The following is a 25,813-nucleotide window of genomic DNA, read 5'->3' on the forward strand; positions in this document are numbered from 1 at the left end:
GGATGGGTGGCAATGTTTTGTGTCCTGTATTTTTACGTGCATGTACTGTATACAGAGTCCCTGACTTAACAATGATTGGACTTACAGTTTTTTTGACCTGAAGTGAGGCAAAAGCAATATGCATTCAGTAGAAACCAAACTTCACATTTTGAATTTGGATCTTGACCTGTGCTAGCAATATGCAGTGTGATACTCATTATGATGCAATGCTGGGTGGCGGTGGCAGGTCACAGCTCCCAGGCAGCCACAAGATCACAAGAATAAACAACCAAGAGTCTGCTGTGTTGCTAAGCTTGATGTTTAGTAGATTAGATTTATTAAATTCATTTCTACTTTCCATGTTTGCAACTTACAGTGGGTTTAGTGGGTTGGAAGCCCATCATCATTCCCTCGCAAATTGAGGAGCATGTACCTGCTGTGAAATCTCATTGCTGTCACTCAGTACTGAGTGCCCCTAAGCTCCTTCCATGGTGCCATAGGTACTTTGATCCTTTGCTCCTAAGGGCTGCAAGTGCTCCACAGTATGTTCCTGGACTCCTCGCTTACCAGCTCCTCTAGCAATGGGCCTGCAGATGCCTCCACTGCAGGTTTACATACTCATTTAGGAACCATATGACAATTTCTTTGATGTTTGCACCCTGGAACAGAGCCACTGGTTTCAAATAAGTTCCAGCAGCGGATCTGGAAGAAGCTAGAGCAGAGACAACCTGGAGGAAGGAGTTGTGGAGGAGTCTGGGGAGATAAACGGGAACCAGAGCATCCTAGTTCATTCTTTTTGGCCATGGCAAGATTTTGGTGTTTATCCTAAGAACAAAAGGAAGCCATTGAATTAACGAAATCAAGGGATGCAGATTTTTGTAAAGTGGCAGTTGACATTTAGAGCTGGAAAACCTCCTAAAGACCAACTCTGTGAATTTATAGAAGACCTGGTAGAAGCATGAGATGCCCAGGACACTCAGCTTGATAGAAGAGCACTCAGGCCTCTCGATGCCTTGCAAGTGCATTGTGAGTCTCCTGGGTTACCAAGAGCCATGTGATGGTGACAACTCCTGGACACCTGGAATTTGTTGGTACTACTGTCACAGGGACATCTTGGGCTGCTTTTTGCTCCCCTGATGTCACCTGTACTTTCCTAGAACTCTGAGGGCTTTTGTGTGTGTGTGTGTGGTGCTGGGGATTTGAACCCAGGGCCTTGTGCTTGCAAGGCAACACTGTACCAACTGAGCTATCTCCCCAGCCCTCTGAGGGCTAGGACCCAGCTCCCACTGCCACAGGACCTCAGGCCTCAGATCTTCCAGACACTCACAGACAGCCCCTGTTAAATACTCCGTGCTAACTTAGTAATGAAAAAAGCTGAACCAGAGGGTTAAAGACTAACCAATCCTTGTTCTGCCTCTTACTCTCTGGACCTCAGTTTCCTCATCTGTGAAATGGGCGGGTAGAGCAAGCTGCTATCTAAAGTCTTCCTATCCTCTCCATGCATTTGTGCTCAAGTCTCAGGCACTGGGGGTCTCTGGTACTCGATTGCCCCAGGACCTGTGGGTTCTTTCAGTTCTTTGTGTGGGCAGCTGTGGCAGAGGTACACTCCCAGAGTTTCATTGACCCTTTTCACCCTTGTACTTTTGGGCCTCCGCTCCAGAGAGGCACAAAGAACTGAGCCTTTGTTTGCAGCAACAAAGCTGTTTGCAATTTCAGATAGAACCATTTTATTACATCCCATCCAAAGAGTACTTGAGTTGCATTTTGTTTTGAAAGCTTGTTAGCATTCTGGATTTAATTAACTGGCAGAGACAAAGCTGCCCCACCTCCCCCACCCCCAGTTCATGCCCACTTTCTCCATGGACCCCAGTCCCCAGCCAGCAACCTCAAAGCCTCTGCCCACATCCAGGTGGGGCACCTGTTGTCTTCCTGGGGCCTCACCTGGTCGATGAAAGGGAAATCCTCACTATTGCCTCTCCCCCACACCCCTACCCCTCTCATCTCTAAACTCTGGCTGCCATTTATTGAACATTCACCATATGCCAGGCACCAGCGTAAGCATTCTGCATGTTTTACCTCATGGTAGCCTCAAAGTCCTGTGAGAGAAGTTTTAGCACATCTCTTTTCCAGAGGAAAGACAGGTTCGGAGAGGTCGCCAGCTTACCCAGGTCACACAGGTAGTAAAATAGCAGAGTTGGGACTCGAGCAGAATGCAGGACTTGGCTGCAGGCCACTACAGGAAGCTACCTACCTGGAAAAAAGGCCGCTGTGGTGGCAGGAAGAGCTGCAGGATAAACTTGTAGGGTCAAGAGGCTCTATTAGCCTGAGCTACTTCAAGTTCCCGGAAATCTGCCTACTTGAGCTTCCAGGCACTGGTCCCATTCTTGACCTCAATGCATCGCCTTCCCTCACCCAGCCTCTCTGATGTCTGCAAATGGTGGTCCATCCCTGCTCCCACTCAGACCTAGCAGTGGGTGTCTTTGGGTCCCAGACCTCTCTTCCCATGGTCTTGATCCCAGTTCTATTTTTCTAAGTTTCTCTCTCCAGAAAAGCCCCCTGCCCAGGGTGTGATGGACTGTGCCAAAGGGCCAGACCTGTCCCTCCCCTCCCACACACTCTGGGATGGCTCCTTCCTTTCTGTCCTGGAAAGGGCAGAAGCTCCCTCTCACGTGGACTTCCCCCGGGAAGGGAGGAGGAAGCAATAGTGGAGGGTCCAGTGCAGGGCAGGCAGCCCAAAGTCTGATAAGAGGACAGATGCTAGAGTCACATGGCCTTGGTCCAAGTCTTGGATCTGCCTTCCATAAGTTGTGATGGTCTTAGGAAAGTCACTTAGTCTCACACTTCTGTTTTCCTACCTTTAAAGGACAGTTCTGTGTCTTATGTCATACCATTGTCATAAGAGTTAAATGAGTCCGTACTTAACCACTGTCTGAAAACTCCCCTCTCCACCAGGCAGCCTCAGGGCATCCAGCAGAGCCCACGTGGGCTTTTCTAACCTGTCCTCACAGTCTGTAACACCACAGCTGCCGCATTCTCTTCTTCAGAGCTATCAGCCACGGTGGAGAACACAGACTCCACCTGCTGGTGGGAGTAATATGAAGAGTGTACACGTTGGAAGACCACCACAGGACTTAAACAACCTCCCAAGTCAGGTAGCTGATAAACAGCGAGCACCCACATAATAGTGCAGAATCCTCTTAATGCCAAAATCTCTTTCCCATCCCACCCCATCCCATCTGCCTGGGGAAGGTAGAGATGCGTAAGACATGGGTCCCAGCCCCAGCCAACTTTCTGGCCAAGAGGGACTCTTGCTACCCCTTCTGTAGATCTCTTGGTCTTGCTGCTCACTGGTTAGCAGGACTGATGGGCGAAGGAGTCTCAGGGACCCCGTACAAACTCCAAGAATCCCAAATCTATCATCTGTTTACCTTTGCTGGGAGGAGCTAGAAATTTTCTCTACCAGGGCTGTTGTGCCTTCCAGGAGTCATGCAGGTTAGACACCAGACCTGTCTAGGAATAACAGAGACATGCTTGGGCGGCTCCACTGTCTCTCCACCACCTACCTTCTGCCCCTAGTTTGCCTGCTCTACACCCCAAAAGCCAGCAGAAAAGGGGGCATCACCAGTCTAGCCTCCCAGTGAGGACAGAGACCACTGCCATGCCCAACAAGGCCAGGGTCTCCCTCTCAGAGCACAAGGCACTGTTGATGGTGTGATATTATGATGGCAGAAATAGCTGATTGGACCTATTCCTTCTAGACCCTTCTGCCCGTTGGCCCTTCTCAGTCCCTTTGGGGGCACCTCCCTTGATTCTGCATTCAGGGCCTACCCGAGCAAAACTCACCTGCCCCACCTCATCCCTTGTATGGGTTTCCAGACCTTACTTGGAATAAGAGAAAAACCATTAAATGTGAAGGCCTAATGACCTGAATATAAATTCCAGTTCTGTCACTTCCTGGCTCTGTGACCCTGGGAAAATCACTTAACCTCTCTGTGCCTCTGTGGCTCCACATGTAAGCTGTGGACAATAATGTCAACCCACAGCATGGCTGTGAATAGCATCGAATACATAGTGTAAGACTCACGGTGCACCTGGCTCAGCGGGAACCTAACAAACAGCAACCCCTCCTCCAGTTTACCCTCCACAGGTGGAAGCTGTTAGAAATGGCCCAGGTTACCTCACCTGTCCCACACTCCCCTTTATCCCCACCAGAAGTAGGAACAGTAATCTTGTAAACAAGAGGAGTCAATGTCTAATGATGGTGTTTTGAGCACCATGACACCCGAATAATCAGTGTCGGTTGTCAAAGGGTTCTCAGGGGTGGCATGGAAAGCAGAGGGCCTGGACCTAGGCTCAAGGAGGAGTCACATCTAGCGTGTGGGCTGAAAGTGTGGGTCTGGAGGCAGACTGCCTGGGTTCTAGCCTCAGCTTGTACCCATTTATTAGCAGACCTGGGCCAGGGGACTTAACTCCCCTAGGCCTCAGTTTCCTCTTCTATAAAACTAAGAGTGCACCAGCATTTCTTGGGTTATTTTGAGGATTGGAAGTATTAATACACGTGAAACACGGGGAGCTGTGCCAGCAGGTGGCAAGTGTTCAAAGCTGTTAGCCTTCATGGTCGTGGTAGCAGCCAATGTCTGACGTTCTCCTGCTGTTGACCTTGGGCAAGCCACTTCCCCGCCCTGGGCCTCAATTTCTCCATCGAGAAATTAACAGACTGAACCAGATATCCCTCAGGGGGTGTCAGGCTCTGATAGTCAGCGATTCTGAGAGCCCTGGCAGGACTGAGGGAGAGGTTCTGTTGGGCAAGATCCCCTGTGACTCTGGGATTAGCTGGTAGGTCACTCTCAGCCACACTGGGAAGGAAGAAAAGCTGAATGGGACATAGACTCCCTTCTCATGTAAACAGGAACAGGCTGAGCCAGCCTTTGGCTCCAGTTCCGGTAGGCTGGCCGCCCGGGAGCTTGAAGAATGAGTCATGACAGCAGCCACAGTACAGTTCTGTAGCTCAAGTGGCAACAGCCCTGGGGCAGAGCAGCTAGAGAGTAGCTGGTGGATTTGGGAGCTGGGTGACCAGAGAGGAGTCACAGTGTTCCTTCATGCTCCAGGTGACACCTGAAGGCCATTTGCCTGCATGCCCTACCTAGGGTCCCAAGAACTTTGACCTGCGGTGCTGAGCTTCTGCCTTCTAGTACTTCTTTCCTCCCCTTCATACCAGTTGGCATCAGAGGATCTGTCAGCCAGACATCAGGCACCAAAACTGAACAACAGCCCCAGCCAACTGGTTAGGGTTCAAGGTTCCCACAGAAATGGCCTCCTTCCCTCCCTCCCGGACTCTTACCTCCTCCCTGCCTTTGCTGCAGTGACCCCTTCCTGAGAAGGGGTATGGCAAAATGGAACCGTGACTTGGTCTCCAATCTCAGGGTCTGCACTCACCTGGACAAGGCACTTAACTTCTCTAAACCTCGATTTCCTTGCCTGGAAAATCCCCTTCACCCTGTGCAAGAGGCAAGCCTGATATTAAATCGCTTGTCAGCAAGCTGCCTCTGAGTCAGGGTTTCATGCGTGGCAAAGCAGCTACCTCACTGTGAACTATTGAAAAGCCAGCCCTTGACACAAGCAGCCGCCTCTCACTGACAAAACGAGCTGATGATGATAATGCCTACCTCACAGGGCTGCCGAGGAAAGCGAACGCAACTGTGTGCGCAGAAGCGCTTTGGGAACTGCATAGTGAGATGGCGTTGTCATCCCCAGCACAAGATAGTGAGTGGAAGGGAGGGCCAGGCAAGGAGAAGAGCTGACATCATCTGGGAGCAGGACAGTGGCCCATGCAGTCAGGACCACTTTGTTCACTGCTGAATTCTCAGAGCTTGGCAGGTACCAGGACTTGGCAAAGTAGGTACACAGCAAATACTTCCTAAATGGAGTGAAAGTGAATCTTTGTTTTCCTGGTGCTAGGCATATAGTTGATGCTCAATAAATGTGTGTTGGACTCATGCACAAACAAGCAGAGACTAAAATCAGAGAGGCATGTTCCTAGTCCAGTTCTCCACCTTTAAACCTTCCACCACTTTCTATCACAGACCCCTACTGCCTTCCTCTAAGATCAGGGCATCTTAACCTAAGGTCTGCAGATCCCCCCAAATTACATGCAGATCACAGTATATGTTTGAAAATGTATCTCTCTGGATACTTTTACATAAACTGCTCTGAAAGATGTGCCTCGACCAGGTACCCAGTCGACACTCATCACTTAGATTTATCAGGCCCCCACAGCTACCTGGTACCCAGCGGTTTAAATACAAGAATTAAAGCACTTCCCCTTTGTCTCAGATCTGCATACAGGGCCCCACCAGCCTACGGTTTCTCTCACACCCCCACGTATGCAAGGCAGTTAACCTACCATCTCTCAGATGCAAAAGTGACAATCACATTCTCAGAGGGGCTTGCTTTCTGAGCGACTGCTCTGCCGGGTGGGTCTCACAGAGCTGTGCACACTCTGTCAATCTCTAATGTCCCATTGCATGCATTTAGACATGACAGGTGGGAGTCAGGACCTGAAACCTGGGAAATACTAACTAGGTGTCATGATATCTGAACTAGGAACTTTCATCTCTTAAAAAATACTTTCTCTCACTACAAGTATGTGCGTTTATATATATTTATTGGAGGAAATTTAGGATATGTAAATAAAATCACCTCTAATCTCACCTCCCACTCAAAAACTGTTAACAATTGCCTTATATTCTTCACATTTACCTTGTGCAACCTTTATTAAACACTTACTGTGTGCAGGCATTCACTGTTCACTGTTCTCCATGCTCCGCAGGCTCATCTTGAGCTTTCTTTCCCCTCCCCACCCCAGTCCTGGGAACTGAACCCAGAGCCTTGAGAATGCTAGGCAAGCACTCCATCATTGAGCCACATCCCCAGGCCCAAATCTCTTACCTTACATCAGGTGTCCTCCACCTTTGAATAGGCACCTCTATACTTTCTTAATTTTCATTTCCAGGGAGATCATACTATTTTATAACCTTGCGTTTCTAACTTCATACTTTCAAAATTTTTTTCTGTGCTATTAAATATTCATCAACACAGTCATTTATAACGGCTGCATGATATTTTATTGCAGGCAAGTTCCACACTTCTCAGACTGGGGTGCATGTCCCCCTGAGGGCAGAGCCACAGGGATAAATGTCACACATCTTCCTGAAGCATAAATTTGATCCGAAGCTTTGGGTGAGAAAAAAAAATTTTTAATATCAAAATGAGTGCAGATACACCATAGTGTAGGATATGAATTTTAAAACAAAGCAGCAAAGTCCAAAATTGTGTGAGCTTGTTATTCCCCAAAGGCCCACATTCGCTCTCCTCTGAGGTGGTCAAAACATGTAAGAAGAACTGAGCTGTACTTCAAGCCCCTCCTCTCTTTACAGAAAAGGAAACTGAGACCCAGGGAAAGGAAGGGATTGCCCAGGGTCCACAGTGTGTGCATTGCAGAGCTGCAGCATAGAAGCCAGGTGACCTGGGGCCAGGACCCTGACAAATGTGTGGGTGAGGATCTTGCAGTTGAGAAATCCACCTCCTGCTCATCAGTGGTGGAAACTCTTGGCTTCCCACGTGATCTGTCTTCAAGCAGCAGCTTTTCCCCTCTCACCTTGCTGTGAGCTGACTACTTATGTCCGCAGTAACTGTAGCCTCCATGGGTAGATGTCCTCCCTGTCTCTTAGACTCCAGTCCTTAAGATATATCACTTAATGCCTTGTATTATAGACATATTTACTGCTTTGTTTAACCCAGGAGACTAGGGGTCTTTTGAAGGCAAACATTCTGTGTTATCATCCTTATCATGTGCTATTTATTGGGTGCCTGCAAACTGTAAATGTCAGGCACCATGTTGGGTATTTTATCTATGTATCTAAACTCTTCATAACAGCTTTTCAAAATGTGTGTTATTATCCTCCTTTATCAGGTAAGAAAACTGAGTAAAAGAACATCACCTGTCCATCACCATATACTCCTTTCATAAATATTTATTGGAGGCTCACATGCCAAGATTTGTGCTAGATGCTGTAGACAATCATGAGCAAAACTAATACCGAACAGTAGAATGGATCAGACAGTATTACCCTATATATATGTATGATTACATGAATGGTGGGAATCTACATTGTGTACAACCACAGAAATGAAAAGTTGTACCCCATTTGTGTACAATGAATCAAAATGTGTCTGTAGGGACTGTGATATAGTTCAGTTGGTAGAGTGCCTGCCTCGCAAGCACAAGGTCATAGGTTCAATCCCCAGCACCACAAAAAAAAAAAAAAAGTGTCTATAAAAATAAAAAATATTTTAGTTAAAAAAAGCTAATACTGCCCCTGTCCTCACAGGACTTCCAGGAAAGTAGAGGAGATGATATTCCACAAATCATTTTACAAACCATGGCAAGTATAATGTACCCCAGAGTTCATTTGACTGCCTCAGAAATCCACCTCTGCTGCTTACCAGCTAGGTGACCTTGTAAGATGTCTTAACTGCTGTGCCCCTCCTCTTCCTCTCCAGTAAGTTGGGTATGATGGCACTGCCTACCTCATGGAGGTAGTGTGAAGAGTAAATACCTTAATGCATGTAAAGCACTTAGAAGAGAGTCCTGCGCCTTCCAGGACATATTTTGCTGCTGAAGGAGTGGCGTGGGGTGCTAGTACATGATAGGGCAGGACCTACTCCAGGTGGCATTTGATTGAGATCTATCAGATGAATAGGAGTTACCTTGGTGAAGTGTATGGTAGGCAAGAGAAGAACGCAGAGTGCTGGAGGGATATTCCAAGCAGAGGGAATAGCATGTGCAAAGCCTAAGGGACAGACTCACCTGAGGAACTACAAGGTCACAGCTGGAGCACAGCAGAAGAGGAACCAGCTGGAAACAAAGAGCCTATTATGTTAATATGGGGTGTCTCCAGGACCAGGGCTCTGCACTCCACCATTGATCTGGGTGTTAAGAGGATCAGGAAATGTTTGTGGAGTAAGGAGGGGGCACATGCACAAATGGCTATGTTGGTCCCTGTGGTTCTGTTGTCCCCCAAACAGAAAAGAAGTCCATTGCCCCATCTGCAGGGTGATGTGTGGGCAGCCCCATCCCAGCTATCAAGTCATAACATCCGTTTTGTTGGCCTTGCTCTTCTGGGTGATAAACTGAGACATGAGTCTGGGTGGGGGGCTCCAACATCTAGACTCACCAGGATGGACAGTACTGGAATCCCTCTCCTCTAGAGCCAGAGACTCAGATATAAGTCCGTGGTGATTGGACATGTTAGTAGTAGAACTGTTGAAATAATCTTAGTGGAAGCCCGGTTTATGGAATAAGAAATCCAGGCACTTGGTAACAGGCCTTGCTGCACCCAAGAAACGCTAGAGCTCCATAAAGCACAACTAGAAAACCAGGGGTTGAGCTCATCCCCCATTTTCAGGTGGGGAAACTGAGACTCTAAAAGGAAGTGATTCTCCTGAGGCCACATCAACCAAGGACAGACCCTGAACTGGATCCCAACATCTGGTATTGATCATACTACACCAAGATTTCCTTCCATGTCCCCCTGACCACCCCACCCCCTCTCATTGTGGGGGTCTCAAGGTGGGGGAGGCATGTGACTGTGATCTTAAAAGTCCAGCTCTCAGTCCCAGTCAGGACACATACCACCAGAGAAAAAACTCCAGAGAGCAGGCGTAGGTGGGTTGTTCAGGGTCACGGCCTGGTTATGCTGTGTCTTTTTTCTTTTCTTTCTTTCTTTTTTAATTGAGTTTGAGGTGGTTGTTTTTTGTTTCCTTAAGAAATGGAAAAGAATGAAGCTGCGTAAATACAACGATATTAACTCTGAAAAACCTCCTGCCATTTTAACTCTGTTACTGGAGAAATAAAAGAGAAATAATTTGTCCACCCACACTTAGCTCTTTCTGACGAAGGTAGGTGAATATTGCTTTGCTAATCGAGGGTGACTGCTGGAAGAGGAGCCACGCTGACTGATCCCGGATTGAGAGGGAGCCACCGCAAATCCAGAAGGAACTGTCCACCGTGGGTCAGCAGAGCCCTGTGCACTGGCAGGGCCCGGCATCACTGGCCCGTGTGTCCCACCTTGCACAGGTCTCCCCCAGCCGGTAGTGATGGAGACAATGCTGGACGAGGCCAAAGTGCTCCCCAATGTGCAGAGAGAGATGCCACCGCCCCCACCACCCTCAGAGCCAGCTCAGAAGCCACCACCTCGAGGCACCGGGAGCCACTCCCTCACTGTCAGGAGCAGCCTGTGCCTGTTCGCTGCCTCACAGTTCCTGGTAAGGATGTCACGGGCCTCGTGAGGGCCTGGAGAGCGGGTGGGCTGAGGGATAGCCTTCCACTTCCTCCCCAGGATGGCTGCCTGGGGAGACCAGAGAAGGGGCCCTAGGTAACTCCAAGTCCTGAGGACTGTGTGAGGAGAGGGCAGGAATCCTGCTACAGCCTCAGTAGATAAGCCCCTTACACCCTGTCTTCCCTCACCCAAGGATCAGGCCCTTGACCCCCTGATCCTGAGGACTTCCTGTCTGTGGAGGCCTTTCTGGGAGGCTTCCCTTTTTATGTATGTACCTGTGGGGTCTCCCTTTGTTTGGGCTGCTTTTAGTCTGTGTTCCTCCAGGGAGAGTCCTGAAATCTCTCCTCTGGGTACTCAGCACTTGGGCCCTTCCCTCAGCTACCTCATCTGGACCTGAGAGGTTCGGGAACCTCCCTGGGGACCCAGATTGAGGGTGAGACTGAGAATGTTCAGAGCCCAGGCTCTGAACTCAGCCTGCTCCCCTGACTGCCCCAGCTTGCCTGTGGGGTGCTCTGGTTCAGCGGCTATGGCCACATCTGGTTGCAGAATGCCACAGATCTCATCCTCTCCTCGCTCACAATCCTGAAACAGCTGGGACCCACGGTGAGTAAGCTCCAGGCAGCCTCGGGTTGGGGAATGAGCTGGGGGCCTCCCGTCCACCCTTCCCAACTCCTGAATGGTGCTTCTCTGAGTTCAGGAGACACTTTCAAGCCCCTGAAGTTCTGCCTGCTCCTCACTTCAGACCTGGGAGATGCTTTTCAGAGCCTCAGTTTTGTCACCCTTAGAATAGACAAGAACTCTGCCCCCACCACCATCCTGACCTGTTTGTTTAATGTTCTCCAGGCCTGGCCGGGCACAGGGACCTGGGGAGTCCCCAGTCTGCTGCTGGTCTCCCTGTCCGTGGGCCTGGTCCTCATCACCACCCTGGTAAGGTGCCCCCTGCCCCAACCTCAGCGCTTTCCTCCTCTGGCCCTGAGGTCCTGCTTCTCACCTGCTCCCATCTGACCTACAGACTAGACGTCCTAGGTGATGGGTAGGACGAGGACACGTATCTGTCTCCTTCTGCCAGGTTGCCTGGCCTGGGGCAAGAGATGCCTTCTTCTAGAAATTGACTTGCAGCCATCTGGGCTGGGAAAACGGCTGAGACAGGGAGGCCAGAACCCCAGGGGGCAGGAGGGAGAGCAGCAGTTCCTCATAGACAGCTCCCAGGAGAGCAGGGCTGCTCTAGACACATGGGGGGACTGAGGCCCAATCCCATGGGCACCCCAGGACACCAGGGAACAGCGGGCATGGTCCCAAGTCCACCAAGCCCTATGTTCCCAACCAGGTGTGGCACCTCCTAAAGGCTGCCCCAGAGCCGCCCACCCCAGTACCCCCAGAGGACAGGCGCCAGTCAGTGAGCCGCCAGCCCTCCTTTACCTACTCGGAGTGGATGGAGGAGAAGGTCGAGGATGACTTCCTGGACCTGGACCCAGTGCCCGAGACTCCTGTGTTTGACTGCGTGATGGACATCAAACCTGAGGCCGACCCTGCCTCACTGACCGTGAAGTCCATGGGTCTGCAGGAGAGGTGGGAGGCGTGGAGGAGGGGTGGGCTTGAGGGGCCCTCAAGTTTTCAGCTCCCATTCCAAGGGTAGATGTCGAATCTGACAGACCAGGAGAGATCTCGCCTCATCGCTTAGCCAGTGTAGACACATGACCTTCAGGTGATGCATGTAGATCAAAGAGCCTCAAGATATATGAGACAAAAATACTGCTATTACACATGCACACGTAGGCATATGCAGGTGTGTACATATGTACACTCATATACTCTCCTTTGCTCGAGGAAGTCCCGGTAGCTTTCCTTACTGCAGGACTTGTCAGGGCCTTTAGCGTGCCTGTGTTCATTGTAAATCAGCAAGGAGATAGTGTGTGGCATTTCCCAAAGTCACTTGGCCTCAGAACCCTTTTCTAAAGTGTCTGCATATTCTGCAGAGCACACTTTGGGAGGTGTAAACATTCTCTTCTCTGAGCCTAACTGTGCAAGCCAGTTCTCATCACTGAGTTACCCCTGTGATGTCAGAGAGAGAGCACTAGATGAGGAGTCAGGAAACCCAGCTTCTTCTTTCATCTCTGCCACCCCCGATCAAGAGAGCCTCGGCAACTCTTGTCACCTCATGTGGACTCAGTTTCCCTTTCAGTATAAAGGGGGTCTTTTCTGTTTTGTGACTTCCTGAACATATGAAGTTTATCATTGCATCCACTGAGCTGCCCAGGATTCCTTCCCTGGCCACTGAGGATCCTGGCCTCTCCTGACCCATTGGCAGGGCCAGGACCGCTGGGCCCAGGGCTGTGTTGCAGAGGTTCAGAGCCATCTCCTCCGGCTCGAGCCCTGCTCCTCTGCCCAAAGGCAGGTGTCTACTCTGTGGGCTGCCTGGGGGGCACAGGGTGAAACTGCCTCCAGCCAGGACAGAGTTGAGCCCAGAGGAGGGCCATGTTGGTTTGCTTTGGATGGAACTTGAGGCCCCCAAACACCCACCCAGCTGCTCTGCTGTGGGAGGCAGGAGACAGGGACGCAGGCCTTCACCTCAGGCTGAGTCTCAGGCTCCTCTGACAGGGTCTTGCCATGCTCCCACTCCTCCTCCCGCAGCACTCCGGGTTCCCCCAGACCCCCCCTCCTCTCTTCAGACCCAAGGACCCCAGCTAAAGCCTCTCCCTGCCCAAGACTCACTTCCTCTTTCCCGGTCCTTCCAGGAGGGGCTCCAATGTCTCCCTGACCCTGGACATGTGTACCCCGGGCTGCAATGAAGAGGGCTTCGGCTACCTCGTGTCCCCACGTGAGGAGTCAGCCCACGAGTACCTGCTCAGTGCCTCCCGTGTCCTCCGAGCAGAGGAGCTCCACGAAAAGGCCCTGGACCCTTTCCTGCTACAGGCTGAATTCTTTGTGAGTCCCCTTGAGCCTGCCACCCTCCGCAGGCAGACTTTCTACTCATCACATACCCGGCCCGCCAGGTCAGGGTAGTGCCCAGACTCAGTGTCTGGAGTAACTAGCATTGCCTCATTCTCAGCTCTCCTGCCACCTTGGGCAAACTGCTTTTTCTCTGAGCCTCTGTTTCCTCATCTGGAAAATGGGATGAAATGATAGGGTCATTGCAAGGATTATGGAGACTGATACTGTGTGCAAAGCAGCCAGCTGGGTGATTGGCCTGCAGTGGTGTTCCTAGGTCTGTTGCCAGGATTCTGCTCTGAAAGCCACAGAAACCTTCTCTTCTCAACCTGTCTTCCCAACCTCCTCCTGCCTGACATCCCCAAGCATTGTGCATCGTCTTGACATCTCCCCCGTCCCCTCCCCTCCTTGCCACCCCTAGGGCTCTAGCTTAGGTCCTAATCTCCCCCTGCAGCCTCTGAAACAGCCTCTGGCTCAGTAAATGACAGCCCTGTTCACTAGCTTGAGTGTGCAACCAGTGAAGGGCTAAGGCATGGCAGATCACAGGGACACCTTTATGGCAGGAAGGGTAGGTTTGAAACAAATAGCAAGAGTGAGCTTCCTGATACCAAGCCCCAGACTCAGACAAACTTCCCACCACCAAGGCTGTGCCGGCACGTCATGGACCTTGCCCCATGCGGTGCCCCCATCATTCTCTCTTGACAGAAGGGCCCCAAGAAGAGGAGGAAGAAAGGGACTGAGGCTCAGAAGCCCATTTCCTCAATCAAGTTCATCAGTCAGATGACTCACTCACCATCACCCTCAGACACACAGCTCCAAGTTCTCCAGAACTTAACATCCTGCAGAAGAAATGGGTCAGCTGCCCTGATCCACCTCCACCTCCTTTCTCAGCCTTATGCTCCAGTCCCCACCCGACCCCTGCAGGGACTGTGCACTTCCAACTGAGCCAGCTGCCCTGTGCCTGTCTCCCATACCCCCTGTTCCTTCCTCACGTCTTTCTCCACCTGAAGCTTCTGGAAAACCTTCCTTGACCAGCCAGACTCCCACCACCACCATCCCCTTAAAGAAATAGCTTCCGCCCACCGTGTCCTTTTCTGTCCAGTAGAGTGTTGTAGAGTTTGCCAGAGAGCAAGGAACATGGCCTGAGCGCCCTCTCCATGGGCAGATCTGCACATGGCCTGAGCACCCTCTCCATGGGCAGTTCTGCACATCTTTTTCCCTCTTTGATTCTCACCACCCTGGAAGGTATCATGATCTGCATTTAACAAAATCTGTGTAGTGTGTCCACAAACAGCAAACAAAGGGACACTGTGCAGTCAGGTGGTAAACTGTGTGGACAGATCAGAAGGGAGCGCAGGGGCGAGAGGCACTGGGGAGTCATCCCAGAGGACATCCGAGGGAGTTGGAACTGGGGTGAACCTTACGGAATGGAAATGATTTGGAGAGATGGGAGGGGCGGGACCAGGGTTCCCAGCAAGTGGATTGCCTCCTGCTCAGACCTGGAGGCAGGACTGCGAATGGCACGTTCACAGCCGCAAAGAGACAGGCACAACTGGAGGGCAAGAGGGGCCAGATGCAGGAAGACTGTGCATGCCAGGAGCTGTGGACACAGGGCAGGTGGAGGGACACGCACAGCCTGGGGGCTTGGCGGGAGGGCCATTCTGCTGCAGACTCAGCGGAGGCTTCTCAGAGGCCTTGGCCTTTCAGATAGACGGCGCATGCAGAGATGGAGCAGGGAGCTGGTGTGGCAGGTGTTATCACAGAAAGCAGCACCACCAAGGTGCCAGGTAGGGGCCCCAGGGTGGGCACATGATTCAGCACAGCCATCTGGTTTGACTGTTGCACAGAGCATGGAAGAAAGCACTGATTGACCTGGTCACTTCTGTCTTGTTCTTCACTCATTCATCACTTACTGAGTGTTTGCCATGTGCCAGGCTGGCCCTCAATCGACACTGGTCATAACATGTGTCATGCTCTCGGGGTGTGCCAGGCACTATCCTAAATGCCCTACATGTACTAACTCATTTAACAGTAAGTGTTTGTTGAATGAGTGCGCACACTTAAGCCTGCCCGGCGGAGGTTGAGGGCAAGCAGAGCCTGGTTAGAACATCTCCTCAGGCAGGCCCACGGCTGCTCACACCCCCATGTCCTTCTCCTGCAGGAAATCCCCATGAACTTTGTGGATCCAAAAGAGTACGACATCCCTGGGCTGGTGAGGAAGAACCGCTACAAAACCATCCTTCCCAGTGAGTACTCCCAGCCCCAGGGGTATGACAACAGGCTCACCCTCCCCTGGGAAGACTATAAGCCCAGAACTGGGCACCCAGGGTGGCAGAACACTCATCCCTAGAGGGCACCAGATGGAGGGCTGGAGTGCCCCAGGGAAGGGAAAACCTCCCTAGCAGGAAGCCAAAGTCAGTTCATTGTCTCACACAGCACTCTCTGGACCCTTGCCTGGCCTGGCCAAGTGTTGTGCTGGGCTCTGTAGAAACCCATAGACAAAGGGTGGCTCCTAGATAGTGTGCTATGACTGAAAAGTGTTTTCACATTCTTTTCTCTCTTCAGAGTGGGCAGGTTTTAAGGAGAGGACATTAAGGCTCAGAGAGGTTAAGTTGGCTCATCCATAGTCACACAGCTGGGAAGTACAGAGCTGAGTTTCAAACCTGAACGTTGGTGACCCCAGAATTGGACTCTTTGTCTACCTCACATTCCATTTGATCCGATTGTGAGTTCTCTCAGGCAGAGCCACCCCACAGGGGAATGAGCTGCCCCTAGCAAGTAGTGAACTCCCATCACACAGTGCATTCAAGTAAGGCTGCTTGGAGCAGTTCCCTGGAAGGTCTCAGAGGGGTTTTCTCTTTTGGGGATGCTCCAATGTTCCCTTTCCTCCCCATGGCATCATTTTAGATAACTTCATCAAACCCCTGGCTGTCCCCTACCCCTGCCATGTTTTGTCCCCAGGGCCCCCCGGGCTAACTTGGGGGTGACTTGTTGAAAGATCCCCCAAAACCTACTCTACTCAGTTTATGGAGTAGTGAGGCTTTAGAAAAGCAGTTTTGCCATCAGTATCTCCAACAACATGTAAGATGTCATGACTTATTTTTAACTTTTAAAATATCGACTTGTGGTTGCTATGGTTACACAGTCTCTAGGTAGTTCCGGTTAAACAAAGCACCATTTAAGGCCAGGATGCATTACTCAGGGCTGTCACCTCTTCCCTCTCTTTCCCTCCCCTTCCCAGCTCTACCTGGAAGGAGGGATGGGGGCACCCCAGAATGTAGGGCTTTGCTGGCTTCTCAGAATGGCCACTGGAGTCAGGCCATGTTCCACATGGTCCCCCATTGGATTGCTGATGGGCTCCAGCCACCTCCAACCATTCCCCTGAGCCTCCAGACCTCCAAGCCCAGCAGAGAATCATATGTGTCCAGCAAGAACAGATCCTGCACCCTCAGAGACTGAGTTGGGGGACAAAAGGCAGGTCAAGCTTAGCAGAGGCCACCTCTCAGAGGCAGGACACCCTGAGGTTTGTTCTCTCATTCATTTGGGGTGTTTTCTGAGCCCCTGCCCAAGGATCAAGAATTCAAACATGAATGAGACACAGATTGTGTGCACATGGAACTCCCAGTCTAGTAGGAGAGAGAGGTCTATGGATAGTCAGGGTAATCACTAACGCAGGCAGCACTGAGAACAAGATACAGGGGGGAAATTTTTGTTCCTACCACCATGGGGTTCCAAGCACCAAAATAGTGCCTGACACATAGTAGACATTCTGCACCTATTCGAATGAATGAATGTCTCTCAACTCTTGCCCCCTGTCCATCCTCACCACAAAGCGACATTTTTGGAGTTTGAGCTTTCATGTTGCCCAGTTCTAAGGGGTGCTATTTACATAGACTACATTGACATAAATGCTCCACAGAGTTGTGCCACTCAGGACAGCCCTGTGACCCTTGATAATTCTTTTCTGGATCATGGTAGTAATTTCATGACTGGTTTCCGGACTCCACTCCTCTCCTGTCTGTCTTTTACTGTTGCCATCAAAATGGTACAAAACAGAAATCTAACCATGTCCCTCTCCTCCTTAAACACTGTCATTGTCACCCTTTCTAAGCACAGTCTGTAAGAGTCTGGCAGCTGGATCCTCTGCAGCTACCTCTCTCGCCAATCCCGGCCTTGGCCCTGTGCGCTCTTGTATCTGACAGAACAGTATTCCCTGCTCTTCTTTCTGCTGGTCCTTCAACTCCAGCGGTGCCATCTCTTGCAGGAAAGCCACCCACCCCCATCAAGTCAAAGGCCCTCTCTGTTACCACAGCCCCAGCACTCACACACCACTACTGGCCTGCCTGCCACTCACACACCACTACTGGCCTGCCTGCCACTCACACACCACTACTGGCCTGCCTGCCACTCACACACCACTACTGGCCTGCCTGGCTCTGCCTTCTTTGGGGCAGGGACCACATCTTATTGCTCTCGGAGTCCCTTCACACACACAGCCCCAGACACAGTCATTGCTCAATAAGGGCCATCATTCCACGATGGTTCTTTAATACCAAAGACCTGGGTAGCTGACCAGAGGGGCGGTAGCCATTGTCCTTCTGGCATCTAATCTGGGCAGGTACAGCCAAGGAGAAGGAAATGACCCAGGCAGAGCTTCCTGCTCCTCTCCTCTGCTGGTCACTCAAAGTCCCCTCCTGCTCACCCTCACTCCTTTCCAGCCCTGCCACCCTTCTGTGCCCCTCTCCATGAAGTCTGCCCACCCGCAAGGCCCTGGCCAAGACCCAGAGAGTAGGCGGGGATAAGCAACAGGCTGGAGGGGGTGTATGCACATCACCTCCTATTGCTCCCACCAGGTTTGCTTCCTCCTCTCTATCCATTCAATTAAGGTAAAAGTTGTAAAACTGGTCACAAGAGCAGCTAGCTCTGTAGTGTTTACTGTGGCCCACACTACTTGCTGATCTAAAGGCTCCATTTATTAATGTTAAATCCTTTAACCTTTACAAGATAAATGAGGTCATTGTAGAAGGAGAATCCCCAGATGAAGATAAGGCAGAGGAGGTTAAGTAAATGGTCCACATTGACGTTCTGGGAAGCCATAGAGCCAAGATTTGGACCAGGCTCTCTGGCTAGGTCGTGTCTCTTAATGACACCTGCAAACTGCCTTCGAGAGCCCCATAATGTACACACTGGCTTCCAGCCCTCCTTATTGCAGTGGCGAAACTGAGACCCAGAAAGGGGACAAGACAGTGATCTGGTAACCAACTCCAGGGTGCCAGCCAACTTCCCTGGACACCCACCCCACAGAATGTCCCAATCTCAGCCTCTCAAGACTAGATGACACAGGGAGGCTCTGGCTGGAACAAAACAAATTCTACTCCAGGAAGAACAAGATGTTATGGGAATCTGTTACCATGGGATTTCACAAGTGAAAAGATTGTAGGAGGGACTCTTGGTGCACACAACTCTGTGCTACAAAGACCCTCCAGTCTCATTTCAGACGTGGAAGCCTTGGCCTTTTATCCCAGTATTCTCCTCAGCTTTCTACCCCCCAATCTTAACAGCCCTTCATATTTATAAAGCATTTTACAATTTATACAGCACTTCCACCTCTGTTTTCTCATTTATTTTCCCAATAGCTCTAAAAAGGGATATCTTTACCGCCATGTAACAGATGAGAAAACTGAGGCTTACAAAGGCCATGTGGTTTACAAGCTCACAGAAGTCAGTGACAGCCTCATACTCCAGCTGCTGCCTGCTGCCCAGGCTCTGTACCCAGGTCATTCCTTCCTTAACTAACTTTCTTCACACCAGAATTCGAGGTGCAAGTGAGCCCAGGGCTGCTTTAGGGGCAGAGGGCAGGCGTTGATCCGCCAGAGGTGAGACCCAGGGCCTCTCTCTCTGTGTCCTCCTCTTCATCCTGGATCATCACCTGCCTGACTGGAGAAGGATGGGTCAGCATTGTGCTAGTGTGCAGGGGACAGAAGAAGTGGTAGGATCCCAGAAGAAATGTGGTGCTGTAGAGTGGGCCAGGGACGGTGGGCCCTCGCAGCACGCATGAGAGGGTTATGTAAGCTAGAGATGGGATGGCCTCACCTGTCCCCTGCAGATCCTCACAGCAGAGTGTGTCTCACCTCACCCGACCCTGATGACCCTCTGAGTTCCTACATCAACGCCAACTACATCCGGGTATGTAACCCCATCCCAGTGGCCTCCCACCGAAAGAGAGGCCCTGATGGAACCATCCTCCAGTCTGGCTCCTGCAAGCCCCAGAAGAGCCTGGGGTGGAGACAGGGCTCTGAGAGCATTGCCTCTGAGGTTGACCCTGGACTTGGCTGGCCACAGGGCTACGGTGGGGAGGAGAAGGTGTACATCGCCACACAGGGACCCATCGTCAGCACGATCGCTGACTTCTGGCGCATGGTATGGCAGGAGCACACGCCCATCATTGTCATGATCACCAACATCGAGGAGATGAACGAGGTAGGGACCCCACACTTTTGTCAAGTGTCTGCTGCTTTGTGCCCTATGCCACACATCTTGTTTTCATATTAATACTTATGACAATCTTGTGGGACTGGTAGTGTTCACTCCACTGTCCAGATGAGGAAATGTGGGGCTCAGTGAGGCTAAATCATTTGCTCAGTGCTAGACAGTCAGAGGCAGAGCGGAGGCCTGGTCTCTCCCACCCCAGTGCACATGATCATAAGCACAAGGTGCTGCTGCCTCCCAGGCTGCCAGGACCGATGCAATCTATGTCTGGACCACGTAATAACCCATGCAACTGAATCCCCATAGAAGTCTGTCAAAATGGGTATTATTTCCATTTTCAGATGGGGAAACTGAGGCTTGGAGAAGAGAATTAGTTTATAGGTGACGAAGCTGAGATTGGCACCCAATGCTAACGGAAAACCTGTTGCTTTTGTATATTCCTCAGCTCTGGAGAGTCATTGGGAGAGAATGAGAGGGAATCAGGGTGGGGGGTGGGGTATGTCCAAACCTGATCTGGGCCCCTGCAGAAGTGCACCGAGTATTGGCCAGAGGAGCAGGTGGTGCATGACGGTGTGGAGATCACTGTGCAGAAAGTCATTCACACTGAGGATTACCGGCTACGACTCATCTCCCTCAGGGTAAGGACCCGGGCTGGGTTGGACTGGTAGGATGGGGCATGGCGGTTTAATTGAGGACTCCACAGAGAACAAGGTCTCAGAGTACACTGTAGCTGAAGTAAAGGTCTCTCTCTCTCCCAGGATTCACTGGTAAGCAGGGGTGAGGAAGTGGTGAATGGAGAGGTTCAACCAAACCCCAACTGCATTTACCAAACCACAGTTGCATTTAATGCTGTTGGGCTCATTTTCTACACTGCCACTAATAATGTCTTTTAGCTCAGCCTTAAATGCTCCCAAGGCCAGTACTGTCTGGGTGAGAGAATTCCACAACCTCCAGCATTGTCCTTATAACCGAGGGTTCATTTTGACTTTGAGATCCAACCTAGAAACATCTCTTCAACTGGGATGACATACCCAATATGTCCACCAGGGGGCAGGCACTTCCCTGGTTAACAGAAAATGTGAAGAAAAAGGAAGTAACACAAAATATGAGCAATACAAAACAGCCAGAGTGGGGGAGGGCATCCTCCCACCCTGAAGCTGTACTTCCTCCAGGATCAGCATAACAGAAGAGACTGTTCCTTTGGAATCAGAAGGATTAATAGGTTCTGATTTTGAGAAATGATAAGATCCATGTTTGGGGGAAGTGGAGTCTATTATAACTCTGAAGGGAAGAAGAGGTGAGCCAGGCATCAAGAAGCTGACACCCTATCTGCAAGCAGCCTGGGAAGTCCATAGATGGTGACAGCCACGGGGCAAGCCGCAGAAAGTGAGCTCAAGGCCGGAAACTCATCCCTCTGAACTGTCCCCTCTTCCACTGGATAGGGTGCTAAGCAGAATATCAGGGGGCATCTCAGTCCCCAGAGGGCAGTGCCCACCTGAGCATCCCCTTCAGGTCTTTCTGGAGGGCGTGAGGAGCCAGGGAGTGAGGATCAGTGGCTATAGTAGTTGTCACAGCCAGGTAACCCAAGGACCTAAGGAACAGCTTTCTAAGTAGAAATTTCCCAGGAAGAAAAACTCAGATGAGAGGGTTGGGGGCTAACTCATCTTCACAATGTCATGGGGCTGGTTAGCGGGGGAAAGGGCATCTTGGAGTTTGAGGGTATTTGTTTTTGTCCATAAACCATTACAAATACCTTCCCTGAGCTTGGTTCTGGGTTGGGTCCTGGGAACACTGCTGTCCAAAGCCTAGACTCTGCTCAAGAAGCATGCAGAAGGTGGTAAGTAAACTAGAGATAGCTAAGGATGCAGAAGGACTCTGCTAGCTGGCATGCTCAGGGAGAGCTTCCTGAAAGTGGCGATGCTGAATGGGTGCTCAAAGGATGAGTAAGAGTGACTGAGGGCAGACAAGCGGGGAAAGAATTCCTACAGAGGAAAAAGTAAAAGCAAAGGCATGGAAGGTGGAACAGCTGTGTGTGTGTGTGTGTGTGTGTGTGTGTGTGTGTGTGTGTGCATATGCACATGCCGTGCTACAGAGATTTTATCCACAGGCCATTTGCAGGAGCATCCATTCCAAGTACACCAGGGCAGCATATGTGCCTGGAAGGTAGAGCCTATGCCAGAGGTCTCATTTGCCAGGCTAAGAACTAAGGAAAATGGGTTTTATTCAGAAAGCTATAAGAGCCACTGAAGGGTATCTTAGTCTGTGCAGGCTGCTATAACAAATACCACAGACTGAGTGGTTTATAAACAAGAGCTTTACTTCTCACAGTTCTGGAGGCTGGGGAGTCTGGGGTTAAAGCAGCAGCATGGTCAGGTTCTGGCGAGGGCTCACTTCCTGGTTCATGGCAGAAGGTTGAGGGAGCTCTCTGGGGCCTTTTATATAAGGACATGAATCCCATTCACAAGGGTTCTACCCTCAGGACTGAATCACCTTCCAAGGACTCCACCTTCAAATGCCCTTACACTGGGAATTGGGTTTCAGCATGTGAATTTGGTGTTGGGGGTGGAGGGACACATTCAGTCCTTAGCAGAGGGTTTTAAGCACAGAGTAACAAGTCCAGATTCGTGTTATGGACAGACCACTTCAACTTCTGTGGGCCCTGTGTGATTAGGGAGGAGGAGGGATCTCAGGGTAGTGGAGAGATGGTTAAGGTCAAAGTGGGGTGGTGGTAGTGGAGAGGAAATAACACCTAATGAGGATAGTGAGATGGGGCAAGCAAAGCATAATCAGGAGAAAGGAAGAGTCCCAGGCCTCCAGGTCATGTGACTAAGGGACGCCTGGGACATTTGTCAAAAGGAACCTGGAGACAGTAATGACTTGGAGAAGGAGCTCTTGGCCTCTCTTGGATGATCCTGGAGTTGTGGGGGAAGAACTAAAGACCAGCCCCAGTACCAAGCTGGCTTTGGGCCTCTCTGGTGTCCCGGGGCAGCATGGTGTAGATGGGAGGGCTAAGGGCTCCCACTCCCCAGGTCCTTCCTATGTTCATCCTCCTTCCACCCCATCTCCCTCTCTGGATGGTTTGTGGGCTGAGAGTGTTCACTTGTATCTGGGGTGGGCCTCTGTCTCCTGGGCAGAGTGGGGCTGAAGAGCGAGGCCTGAAGCATTACTGGTTCACATCCTGGCCTGACCAGAAGACCCCAGACCGGGCCCCCCCACTCCTGCACCTGGTGCGGGAGGTAGAGGAGGCAGCCCAGCAGGAGGGGCCCCACTGTGCCCCCATCGTCGTCCACTGCAGGTGGGTTCTCCTAGCCACCCACTGGGGTAGGGTCAGTCACTCTCCATCCCTGGGTACTCTGTCCCTCACCCTGCCCGTCCCCTCGGCCCTCAGTGCAGGGATCGGGAGGACCGGCTGCTTCATTGCCACCAGCATCTGCTGCCAGCAGCTGCGGCAGGAGGGTGTGGTGGACATCCTGAAGACCACATGCCAGCTCCGTCAGGACAGGTCAGCCCAACAGGCAGTGGTGGGGGCACGGGGGGAGACTGACGTGTGCACAGGGGTGGGGGAAGATGACACAGCAGGCATGGGCTGATGGGTAGATAATACGGAGGGAATATGGAGAATGGCAGGTGGGAGGGCAAGATCCATACAGTTCTTCTTCCGGAAGAAAGGGGAAGAAAAACAGCTGGCAGACAGGATGGGCTGAGAGCAGGGGACACATCATCTGCGTCCCTGACGAGAAAGGGCAGGGGCATTGGCTGGCAAGGGTTGGTCCCTCCAAACTGCACAAGGACCCTGGCATGCCTCAAAAATGATTAGGACTCCATGGGTTTGGGGCCCCCTCCTGCAACCCATCCCTTAGTGACCCCATCCCACTTTGCATCTCTGCTGGGCAGGGGTGGCATGATCCAGACGTGTGAGCAGTACCAGTTTGTGCACCATGTCATGAGCCTCTATGAGAAGCAGCTGTCCCGCCAATCCCCAGAATGACCACGCTTCTATTCCGAGGTCCACTGGGCACTGCCCAGCCTGAGTCTGGGCCCTCACTCCAGTCACCCAGGGCCTTGCCTTGGGTCTGGCCTGCTCCCTGATCCTATCTGTCCCTTTTCCTTCTCTTCGATCTGCTCTCCTCCCTCCTCTATTAGCCTGGCCTGGCCCCTACCCCCAGCATAGCTCTTCCTACTGTACATATCGGGGAGTGGGGGAGGGTGGGGGAGGAAAGTGCCAGGCCAGGCCTTGGGCCCCAGGGCCTGACCCACACCTCAGTTTTTAATGATGGTACCATTGCTACTTGATCCAAAATGTTTCCATGCCTCACTCCAAGTGTCCTCCTGCAGTGTGTTCTGTCTGTCCATCCATCTCTGCTGTCTGTACCGGACACTGTGTCTCCTCAGCCCAGGAAAGGAGTAATGTGCTCCAGTCCCTAAGCCCAGGCAGAGGTGCCGAACTTGGGCCCCCACTCCCACTTCTCCCAACAGGCAAATTGCATTTGCACCCAGTTACTGGGACCAGTAGGTAGAGGGTGGGGCTGACAACCTGGATGCCAGACATGGGGAGCTCCTGAGGGTTTGGCAGAGATCCCAGCTAGGGAAGGTCTCTGGGTTGGGATGGGCATCACAGCCAGGATGACCTCTTGGTGTCGGATGACCTCAGGAGGCATTAGAAGGGGACAGATGCGGGTGGGGAACCCAGAGGATCTGGGCCCTGAAGCGGGTGGGGGAGGGGAGCTCCAAGGATGGGGCAGGGACTTGGCCCCAGATCTGTGTAAGACATTTTTCTGTCACTGTGGAAAAGCCTTCCCAAAAGTCTTGCTGTGTGTCGCTCTGCGTGTGTTCCCGTGTCCATGCGTGTGGTGAGAGCCCATCAGCTGGGCATGCATGACTCTTTGGCAACATGTGTTATCTTGGAGCCACGTGTTTTTATTGATAACTTTAAATATTTATTCCACGGCAGACAGAGACATTTGGCGTCTTTTTATAATTCGCTCGTGGTCATTGAATAGAGCAATAAACAGAGCATTTTGAGCAAAACTAGCCTCCCAGGTCTTTGTGATTTACCTGTCCCTTGCACTCCCTGAGCTGTGTGCCCCTCTTTCCCAGCACAAGCACACACAGCTGGACCCTCATGTTCACTGGTGTCCCTTGTGGAGATTCAGAGTATGAGGCATCCAAATTTGAAAATAAATCCATTCTGCAGGATTCTTACACACTCTCAGCCCTAACCCACCCAGGTGCCCTAGGCTATCAGGAGCCTCAAAGACAGGTGTAGGAGGCTTCCAAAGAAGGCGCAGTGCCAGAAGGTCACTGGATTCAACAAGGGGCTAGAGATGAGAAAAGGGGATACTTAGGTCACACCCAGGCCCCTCCTTGTTATTCAGCCCATTTATCCCATGGTAGCCCCACTGGTCCCAACAGCAGCTGCAGCCCAGCAATTTCCCTTGTAAGGCTTGGATGAGAGTAGCCCCTCCCAAGGGACGCAGGGAACCCGATCCTAAGCCATCCCAGACACTCCTGCTCTATTCTTATCCCCTTCCCCATGGGATGGAGCAAAAGTAGCTGTGACACCACTCATGGTAGATGGGGGTCACCCCAGGGCAGGAGTGGGTGCAGGGTGGGGCTGCTGGCCAGCCTAGCAAGATACCAGAACCTTGAGTGGGTTGGCCATAGGTCCAAATGTGCAGGGTGTGCTACAGATAATGGGGAAAGAACAGGGAGGTGGCTGAAGTAGCTCTGATGGGGCATGCTCTCCATGCCTCAAATAGAGATCTACCTCCAAAAGGATGTGCCCTTCTACCCAGATTACAGGAATCAGGCTGTGGAGTGGGAAGCAGGAAGAGAGCTGACATTTCCCTCCTCTCCCAGGGTGGCCCTGTGAGGCCACTCAGGCTGTGCATGCACCACACATGTAGTGTTCAGCCCCCTGAATTGGTGCAAAGTGGCAGACCCCCAGAACTTCCCCAGCACGTCCCAGGAAAACAAAGACCCGGGGCTTTTCTCCCAAGCCCTGCTGGACTGTGCATACGTATATACCTGAGCATGTACGTGTACACACACTGACATGATTGGCTCAGAGAGGTCCC

General features: G+C 51.5%; 1 protein-coding gene across 1 annotated transcript in view; it reads left to right on the forward strand.

Annotated features, from left to right (window-relative positions):
- Positions 1 to 24,753, forward strand: part of Ptpn5 (protein tyrosine phosphatase non-receptor type 5) — a 56,719-nt gene extending 31,966 nt beyond the window's left edge. Inside the window, exons 5-16 of the mRNA XM_047517922.1 lie at positions 10,118 to 10,305; positions 10,815 to 10,922; positions 11,163 to 11,246; positions 11,647 to 11,888; positions 13,055 to 13,244; positions 15,409 to 15,493; positions 19,354 to 19,433; positions 19,590 to 19,727; positions 20,264 to 20,374; positions 22,871 to 23,031; positions 23,125 to 23,238; positions 23,631 to 24,753. Of these exons, the coding sequence (XP_047373878.1) occupies positions 10,118 to 10,305; positions 10,815 to 10,922; positions 11,163 to 11,246; positions 11,647 to 11,888; positions 13,055 to 13,244; positions 15,409 to 15,493; positions 19,354 to 19,433; positions 19,590 to 19,727; positions 20,264 to 20,374; positions 22,871 to 23,031; positions 23,125 to 23,238; positions 23,631 to 23,724 (1,595 nt within the window). The 3' untranslated portion in view covers positions 23,725 to 24,753. The remainder of the gene's footprint in view (positions 1 to 10,117; positions 10,306 to 10,814; positions 10,923 to 11,162; positions 11,247 to 11,646; positions 11,889 to 13,054; positions 13,245 to 15,408; positions 15,494 to 19,353; positions 19,434 to 19,589; positions 19,728 to 20,263; positions 20,375 to 22,870; positions 23,032 to 23,124; positions 23,239 to 23,630) is intronic.
- Positions 24,754 to 25,813: the final 1,060 nt, after the last annotated feature.

Source organism: Sciurus carolinensis, chromosome 11, assembly GCF_902686445.1.
Source record: "Sciurus carolinensis chromosome 11, mSciCar1.2, whole genome shotgun sequence".
Lineage (NCBI taxonomy): Eukaryota > Metazoa > Chordata > Mammalia > Rodentia > Sciuridae > Sciurus > Sciurus carolinensis.